Here is a 9,578-nt window from a genome sequence, read left to right on the forward strand (position 1 = left end):
CAGGACCAGAATTCATGACCACTCACCACCAGCCTGAGTCGAAGCAGCTTCTTAATCATTTTCTGAAGCACCAGAGCCCCCTCTGGTCAAAACCGGTGTTACATCACCATGAAAAAAATCAATGAAGAACCTTTTTGTCTTTTTTTTTTCTCCAGTTTGATTTATTTCTTTTTTATTAAGCACGTGAAAACTTCAAACACAGAAAGTGAATAACTCCAGTTCATTTTACAGTTTTTCTTCTTTGGAGAGTTTTTTGGGGGAAAAATCATCAACGGCTTCAAAAATGTTTTTGTTTGATGATCTTTAGCTAAAAAATATAAATCTAATGATCAAAAACAACTCACACATAAATGACATTATCAGAGTCTATTAAAAATGCAAAATTCCACCAAAAACTGAAAAATCAAAAGGTTTCACTGCAACTGTCCCAAATTTAAATGCACATACTTTCTCATTTGTCCGTTCAATATTTTATCTGCAGACATCTTCACCCGGAGTCAGCTGATTGTGTTTACCATCCAGAAACAGACAATATCAGAATTTCACATGCGTATGGAAAAGGAACATTTTCGTTTTACATGCGTATAATTGTACTTTTATTATCGATCCTTTCACTCAATCCCAGAATCTAAATCCAATATAAAGTAGGAAAAAGTGAATGACAGTGAATAATTCAAATAAAAAAACTATTACAGAAAAAAAAAACTTTAAACTAGATACATTTTAACGTGAAAATGTGACTAAACAATCAGAACTTAATGAGTTTTTGGAAAAATTTTGGCATTTTGCTGTGAGTCTCCATTATTCTGTCTGCTCTGAGGCGAAAACCAGATGAAAGAACAAACACTCGATCTGGCGAGGAGGGCTGGCAGATGATCAAAATTTGGAAGCGACTCGTAAAACTTCAGGAGCTCAACTGAGGACAGACGACACGCACAAACAAAATATGACTTATTTCTGACGTATTACTTCTGGAAATGCAGAGCATGTGATGTAGTTTGGCGCCAGGAGCTGAAGCCAAGTCCGTCCGTTTCACGTGCCCGACAGAGGCGGGCGCAATCAGAAGACGGGGGGGGATAAACTCAATACTGCGCCCAAAGAGCTGCAAAGAAGAAAAGAAAGTCTGTGTGGGTTTGACACTGCTGATCTGGTGTCTGAGTTTAACCGAGGACACGGCGGGCAGGCAGCGCCGCAGCCGCTCTTCCTCTTTCTGCAGTCACACACAGAGCCGAGCGGGCGCCACGTGCCGCCGGGGGCGGGGGCGGTGGCGTTCAGCAGCAGCCGTCCTCGGACTGGCTCTTCCTCTGCAGGTGCACCGTGTTGGTGTGGATGAGATGCTCGTCCCGGTCGCAGGAAGCCAGGATCCGACGGACCGCCTCCTCGAAGCCGGACGTCACGTTGACTGCGTCCTTGGCACTGGTCTCAAAGTACGGGTACCCGCCGTTCTCGCGGCACCACTTGCGAACGTCCTCCCCCGACACCTGTCGCTCGGGCACGTCCAGTTTGTTCCCCAGCACCACGAAGGGGAAGCTCTTGGGGTCCTTGACGTCGGCGTAGTACGTGAACTCCTTCTTCCAGTTGGCCAGGTTGTGGAAGCTCTGCGAGTCGTCCAGGCTGAAGGTGAGCAGGCAGCAGTCGGAGCCGCGGTAGAACGGCGTGCGCAGGCTGCGGAAGCGCTCCTGGCCCGCCGTGTCCCAGATCTGCAGCGTGACGCGGTGCCCGTCCACGTCCAGCTCCTTGTTGAGGAACTCCACGCCGATGGTGTGGAAGAGGTGCGTGTCGAACTTGTTGGTGACGTAGCGGTTCATGAGCGACGACTTGCCCACGCCGCCGTCGCCCAGCAGGATCACCTTCAGGAAGGTGGACTTGGACGTCATGGTGGCGGGAGGCGGGGTTGTCTGGGGCTGCTGGCGGTGGACGGCTGTCAGGAGGGGGCTCCGCCTGAAGAGGAGGAAGAAGAAAGTAAAGTATCTAAGACGATTGAAAAACTGAAGAGACTTGGTTTAGAACTCTCCAAGGAAATCCGGCATGAAACTGGTGCCCGATACACCTGTAGAGCAGACTACCTCCAGGGGTCATTTCAGGACCTGGGTGGAGGATAACTTCTCACCTGAAGAACTTCGATCTGAATAAAGTGAGCTGAAGATGACGTAAGGTTTTATGTAGGCCAGAGAGGGAAGAACAGCAGGTGGAACGCCAGATCAGTGTTTTCCTACCGTTACCCTTCAAGATAACCGGGGAGCGGCAGCCTACTTTTCATGTTTTATCGTCCACGGCCCATAAAAAACCGTGACGGTGTTTACAAACTGGCTGAAAGTTGACCCGGCAGGAGCGGAGTCGCTTCAGATAAACCCCTCAAGCGGCCACAGCCCGGTCATTACGCTGCAGTTCGTGTAATGCGTCGAGCGCGGAACGATCCGCGCAGCACATCACATCACATGCACTCGGATCACAGGACCGCATGTAACGTCAGCGAACGGCAGCTCGCCGTCACATCTGGCGGGTGCCCCCCCGCCCCCGCTCATCCCACAAATGCATGCTCCTTTCAAATGTGACACAATCCTAAAGGGAAACAAAATGCTTCAATACCATGAAGCATAACTTTCCAAACACATTTGGTTTGTTACACTTCTGAGCTCGGTTTTCCACTGAATAAATCCCAGCATGCATCATCCTCATCGCTTCTCCAGTCTATGACATCTAACACACTCAAAAACTGTTAAAAACACACAGTAATGATGAAGAACATGCAGATTTTGAAAGTTATGTAATTCAGGGTACACTCTGAGACAACTCTCCAGACAAAGTCACAAAGAACCCACGTGTCTCCAATAAAAACCAGCCTGAAAGATCCCTGCCCTGTTGTTCTGTCATCATGGAGCCTCTTAAGATCCACCTCTTCATCTCAATGCACCAAAATTATGGATTTAACCGAAATATCAAGCATTTTCCTTTTCACCTTGGACGTCTCAGAGGCTGTCCAGCACTGCAGGCTCACAAGATAACTACAGAGTTTTACTCTATGCAACGTAACCAAGTATGCAGGGTTTGAACACACTGCAGACTGGAGAACAGTCACAAGTGTGGAAGAATGTCCGCCGGGATCTTAAAACACAGAGCTGCTCCTGTCATTTGTAGCGGGGGAAACATCTCAGAGTAAGAAGCTGGAATGAATGAACACGCGGTCACACACTCACAGGTCATGTGCTTCCTCCAGCAGGAGGCTGCTCTTTAGCCTACTTCTAAAAAACATTTTTTTCCTACAAATATGTGACCTGATTCGGTCACATGGTCCAGAGGTCACACCTCAGCTGAGAGTGAGGCGACTTTAAAGCCTCCAAACCTGCAAGAATATTCCAAGAAAGGTTGGAAAACTGGGAGTTTTCACTTGTTTGTAGCTTGAAGTTAAGCTTCTGATGCCCATTCTCTTACTGCTGTGTTTTATAAGCAGATCATCACATGATTTGCTTTCATAAGAAGTGTTGTCTCTGCAGAATGTCTTCAACATAAAACAAATGGCTTTCTGTCATAATTCTCCATCATGTCTCTGTTTTCATCTCCCTCAAATATTTAAATAAAAAGCATCTATCGGGTAACTACGTGCGTTATCATTCTCAAAATATAATCCGGGGCTCTATAAATCTTTGTTTCTGCCTTCAGTTGGTGAAGTTTCGGTTCAGATCTCTGTTTTTATGTGAATCATGTCAAAAAAAGAAACTTGCAAATCAATGTAGGTTTCTTCTTTCTTTACAAACATGCTTTTTTCACTTCCAAAACAAATATATACCTTTTTATAGGTGTCTAAATGTTCATATCTCCATAGTCCTATAAAATAAATTCAATTTATTTACTGCAGAACTAAAAAGGCAACCAAAGTCTGTCCGATAATAGAACCGTGAGTCCATTATCGGACGGAGACACGCTTTCTTGCACTTGAAATCATTTCTGAAAGTTTCTATCTCCAAAAACCTTTAGATTTTCCGATAATATCACAAACGATCGTGAAAGTTTCAACATCAGACATTTCTGTTCAAGAGAATTCTCCTCGTCCGATAATGGGCGCACCGGGGGCGCACACTCCCAAAAAGTTTCCGAAACGCGAAATAAACATAAGAGAAAAAGTTCCACTCGTGTTCGCTCTCATCGCACAGACCGGCCTCCGCCCACGGTACCTGTTTGACACGTGTCTCGGCTCCCGGAGCTGCGGTCTCCCGGTGTTTCCTCCAGGAGGACGCTCACATGGCGCTCGGCTGTCCGCCCCGCCGCCGTGTGGCTCCGCGGCCGCTGATCGCGCTCATATGACCGGTTACCGGCGGCGACACGCCTCCTGCCGCCCGCGGCTCCTCTCCGGGATGTTTCACACTCAACCGTCAGCTCCCAGCACGAGGAACGACTGGGACTTCACGCGAGGAGCCACAAAGCAACTTATATTCTGGTCCAGTGGTGATCAAACAGCGGGGCTCGCCCCCCACGGGGGCCGCCACAGATTTCATGGGCGGTCATAAGGTGCAACAGTTCAATACGGTTGAGTGTTTTCATTAAACAATGATTAATGATTGATTCAAAAACATTTAAATGACGTGTTACTTAAAAGTGTCTGAAACATACACAGAAGCGAGGTTTCAAAGAAATTAGAGGGAGAAAAAATGATTCAGGCTAGAGTTACACGGAATATAGGTTCATAGAAGCAAGGACAAAATTAGAGCTGAACGCATCTGCTGTGGTGAAAAAAGCAGAAATGAAAATGCAAGCTGAAGAAGCACCATCCAACAAACACCGTGAGACAGCGCGTAAACCCAAAGAGTTAATGCTCAGAGAACAGGAACTCATTGATAAAACATAACAAGGCACCGTATTTATTTTACGTATTGTAAATTTACATACGTGTCTGTCGAGAGACCAACATAGCTGGCTGATGATCAGCCTGGGAAACGTTTCTGCAGCTGCTTATTTGACAACACGCAGAGCCGAATCATGATGTCAGAGCTAAGTCATGACATCAGAAATGGGTCATGACATCAGAGCAGAATCATGATGTCAGAACTGTCCTGACATCAGAGCCAAGTCATGACATCATAACTGAGTCATGACATCAGAACTGAATTTTAGTGTCAGAGTTGATTCATATCAGCTCAGCTCAGTTAGTTCAAGGATGAGAATAAGCAAAAGCTCTAACTTTAAAAGTGACTCTTTTGGCCTGAAATCCCCGCTGGGTGACGTCAGGGTGATGAGGCAGCTGGTGGACCACTTCGGAGCAGAGCATCATGGGATATCTGCCCCTGGGGCTGCTCGGGAGGACAGATTACAGACTCACATGCTGCTCTGAGGTCACATGCTTCACAAATGCCGCATGTTGCCTCCGATGAATGAGATATTGTCAGAGGAATTCAGGTGACTTTCATACCCGAAGTTACTCTGATTACATGCATCTGGAGGCGGAAAGGGGCAGATCCAGAGTATTTACAGGCACAGGGGTCGGGGGGTCGGGGTAATCACATGTGAGGGGTGTGGTACTTCGTGCCGAGGAAAGGTATAAAGTGGGCTGAGAATTTTATTTTCCAGCACTTTTCACAAACTGTGGGCTACAGACGGCTTCACAAGTGAGTTCAAACAAAGTCAAAACAAGTCACAAGTGCAATAAAACACATGAAAATAAGGGAAATATGAAAAATCAAAGCTGTCAGATCATGAGTTTTGAAAGACGTGAAAGATTTGAAGATGTGAAAGAGGATGTTAAGCTCACAATTAGATTAGATAAAAGATAGATAAAACTTCTTGTGATAAAGAAGGAGCATGACCACGTGTAACAGATGTGGAGTTTCCTTACTGGAACAAGATAATTTAATAATAATAATATTAATGATAAACAGATTTGAACTATGAAAGAGGACAGGAAGCAGGAAATGATTCAGAGAAGATGACGAGGCTGCGGCTGGAAGAAGATGACTCAGCACTTTTCGGGCCGGTGTCCTTGGGCCTCTTTCTGAAGGTCGATACGTCAACGAGTCAGTGGAAATGATTCAGTTAGTGTTTTTTAGGACGCGGACAGCATCTAAACCTTTTTAAAGCACTCATTAAAGGAGCGTGTCCCGTTCAGGAGTCCTCTGACCGGACAGCCGGGCTTCAGAGGCAGATCCAGCCGCTGTGGTACCACTGCTGCCCGCACCCGCTGCAGGTCACAAAGGTCATGGCATCCTCGTCAGGGCCGCCCCGTCTCACCCAGGCGGGCAGGAAGAGGGCCCCCCGGGACAGGTGCGTCACCGTGCACTGGGACCCGCCGCACCTCTTGCAGCGGATCTTCTCGGTGGGCGTCCCTTCAACGCCCCGGGGAAGCTGCCGCTCGCTCACGCCCCGGGACGAGTACTCCTCCCTCAGCCGCCGGAGCTCTGCGCCCGCCATCTCCTCCGCGGACATTCGGGCGAAGGCGTCGGCGGACAGCGTGCCGGCCAGGAGGCCCCGGCGGAGGTGGGCGCTCTTGGGGTTCCTCAGGTTGGCCACCTTGCTCCTCATGCAGGCTTTGTACTTGGCCTGGCTGTGAGCGTGGAGCTGGTGCACATGCTGCTCGATGGCTCCGGCCAGCTCGGCCGCCCCGGCTCCGTCGGGAGGTTCGGGCTGCAGGGCGGCGAGGAGGAGCTGCACGCATTTACTCCTCACGGTGGGTTCAGAGGGCGGTGCTGGGCCTCCTCTCTCCTCCGCCTCCTTCTTCTTGAACTCCCTCTTCCACTTTGACAGCAAACCCCTGGCCGCCTTCTTCACGCTCTGGTCCGAGCAGGTCTTCAGGATGCCGTAAAGCACCGAGGCCAGGTCTGTGGCCTCCAGCTGCTCCGCAGTGACCTGGACCCGGTCGAGGTCACCGAGGAGGGTCACCATGTCGCCGTAGCTTCTGTCGACATTCAGTTTCTGGATCTGAAGAGCATAGTGGACGATTTCCTTTGAATCCATGCTGTCTACAGAGAGAAGCACAAGAAGGTGAACTGACAAACATGAAATCCTTTAAATGAAGGCAGAAAAATAAAAAAGCATGCCTGCAAAAAAGCAGCCGGATGCGCTGCTCATCATCATGCATCATTAAGTACAGCTGAATTAATCCCAACATGCGTTTCTTTACCTCAGTTCCTTCATGGTTTGAAGCTTCTTCCGGCTACCGGAGAGCCGTCTGCACGCGAGCAGCCATGTTGAATGTTTTCCACAGGAGGTGCAGTTCCGGGTTTCACCGCTAGATGGAGCCGCAGCCTCACTTAATCGGACCCTGCAAACGCAACCACGTGCAAACATTGAAATATTCACATCCCAGAAGTCACTTTGGCCCATGTCACATTCGAAATGAAAATTCTCAGTGATGCTCGTGTCACTTTAGTCCTGCAGAGAGTGTTTTATGTGTCAAGGTGTTTCAGCAGCGGAGTTCCTGAGGGATCACGTCAAAGATGGACTGTGCAGAAAACTCTCCAAATGAAAGCATATCCAGCTCTAGATACCCTAAACATCACATGCAAACATCCTTGCAGCATCTAAAAGAGCAAAGTCTCACACACGATGTGGCAAGTCTGTGAGCTGTGGAGCAATTACATGTTGTGAAAGCAGATAAAAGACTCCTCTGGTAATTCATGGGTTGGGGAAGGGAGAGGAGAAGCGCTTGTGTGCGTCAGACCTGCAGCAGTGCAGCGTCCAGTTTTGCAGGTAGTTGTTATGATACCCTCGGTGTGTCGACGCTAGAAGCTCGTCGCGCCCGTAGAGGTGCAACATGCGTTCAGTGGAAAGTGAAAATACAATATTTTGAGGTTTGTTTGACTTTTTTCAACGTGCAAAGCCACACTTCCATGTTTCCACTTGAAGTGGTTGACGGAGTGTGACATTCATGGGATGTTTTGGTGTGCTTGAACACGAACGGCCAGTGCAAGACTCGTCCAACTTCCCCAAAAAACAGACAGACGCTTCACTAGGAAGTGAGATTCACCTCGAAATAACCTGTTCGCTCAGCGAAGCACATTTAAAAGTGGTCCTCACAAATTACAGACTTTATTAGTCATGCAGAAATACCTCCATGACATATAAATAGATGAGCATTATGTAACTTAGAAATGACATCACCCTCTTAATCTGGCATTAAAATTTTGCTTTTAAGATTCATGCAGGCCTGGAGGGGAAAATTGATTCGGCGTCTCTTTTCTTAATAGCTGCTGGCTCTCAAGTCTTCAACCTGCCGCTTTTTAAAAGCTCAAATGGAAGAGAAGGCCTCCAGGAGGCTTTCAGCAGCGTTAATGTTTAACTTTCTCCTCCTCCGACCTGAAGCCTCAGGAAATGTGCGGCGCGGCGCTCAAGGTTTTCTGGGTTTCAGTGCGCAGAAATGTAGGATTCCCAGCGAGAGAGCTGGGTGGGGTCTGGCTCAGCCTTCAGTGGAGACAGAACAGATGCAGAAACAAGAAGCAAAAGCTCAGATTTTTTTTCAGGTGTTTATCACAACAGGTCGTCTGCATTTCCTCCTGCAGCCACGCAGTGCTGGAATTCCCCAAAACGCTCCGGAGGGTCCTCAGATCTGATCCAATCACTCCACTGCGGCCTGCTGCTGGCTCCTTATCTGTGGGAATGGAATTTTACCAGCACGCCGCTGCCGTGGCGGGCGCTAGCGGAGAGGTGGCGCTCTCCGCACTGCACCCACTTCCCCCCAGACTCTCCATGAGGAAGTGGAGCCCTGCTGTATCACATCCTGCTTTTGTTGTCTCCGCCTCTTGTGCACAGCAGACCAGCCACACTTGACGGCATGCATGAAGACATGTACACACACGTGCACGCACCGTCGTGTTTTTATCTGTTTCGGGGGGACTTTCCATTGACTTACTTTCATTTTAAGGGTATTTTTTATCCGACCTGAAGCATGATTTCCACTTGCCTCAACTGTCGATTTATGTTTTGGAAAAGTCCTCGTCTTTCACATGTTTTTGGATGCATTGATCCCTGCAATGTCAGCAATACACGCACACGCACACACACACACACACACATACACACAGGCATACACACACTACCCCGCCCAGAGCTTGAGAAATCTGGAGGAGGAGATGGAGGAGGAGGGAGGCTCTCTTGTTAAAGTAATCAGTTTCTTCGTGGACAGACAGTCATGACAACATGGTAACCCCGCCCCACACACACACACACACACACACACACACACACACACACACACACACACACACACACACACACCCACACTCCCACACCCCGACACAAGTCACAACCTGAAAGCACCCCCACCTTCACCTCTCCACAACACACACACACACACACACACACACACACACACACACACACACACACACACACACACAGCGGGGGGAGGAGAAGCAGTCAGACGTAACGTGTTTCTGAAGTGTCTGTCAATGTAAAACTCAGCTAACTGGAGACTGTAACACACGTTATGAGGAGGGGGGGAGGGGGGGAAGCTGCTGCATGCTTTCTCCCTGCTGGCGAGGAGGGGAGTCTCACCGTTTGTTTTCTTTCCAGCACGAATAAAATGGACATTTCTCCACGAAAGGTTGAGAAACAAAAAAGTGATACAGACATGTGTCACAATAAAGATATGA

At 48.4% G+C, this 9,578-nt stretch overlaps 2 protein-coding genes across 2 annotated transcripts; both read right to left on the minus strand.

Moving 5' to 3' along the window:
• Positions 1 to 155: 155 nt before the first annotated feature.
• LOC115383992 (ras-related protein Rab-9A-like) lies at positions 156 to 4,402 on the minus strand. The gene is made up of 2 exons (XM_030086237.1): positions 4,173 to 4,402; positions 156 to 1,941 (listed from the first exon to the last, which is right to left on the minus strand). The coding sequence occupies exon 2, from the start codon at positions 1,875 to 1,877 to the stop codon at positions 1,272 to 1,274; it is 606 nt and encodes a 201-aa protein (XP_029942097.1). The 5' UTR covers positions 1,878 to 1,941; positions 4,173 to 4,402; the 3' UTR covers positions 156 to 1,271.
• Positions 4,403 to 5,360: 958 nt separating this feature from the next.
• Positions 5,361 to 7,242, minus strand: tceanc (transcription elongation factor A N-terminal and central domain containing). The gene is made up of 2 exons (XM_030086286.1): positions 7,109 to 7,242; positions 5,361 to 6,947 (listed from the first exon to the last, which is right to left on the minus strand). Exon 2 carries the CDS (start codon positions 6,940 to 6,942, stop codon positions 6,124 to 6,126), a length of 819 nt encoding a protein of 272 aa, XP_029942146.1. The 5' UTR covers positions 6,943 to 6,947; positions 7,109 to 7,242; the 3' UTR covers positions 5,361 to 6,123.
• Between the last annotated feature and the right edge of the window lie 2,336 nt (positions 7,243 to 9,578).

Source organism: Salarias fasciatus, assembly GCF_902148845.1.
Source record: "Salarias fasciatus chromosome 23 unlocalized genomic scaffold, fSalaFa1.1 super_scaffold_20, whole genome shotgun sequence".
NCBI lineage: Eukaryota > Metazoa > Chordata > Actinopteri > Blenniiformes > Blenniidae > Salarias > Salarias fasciatus.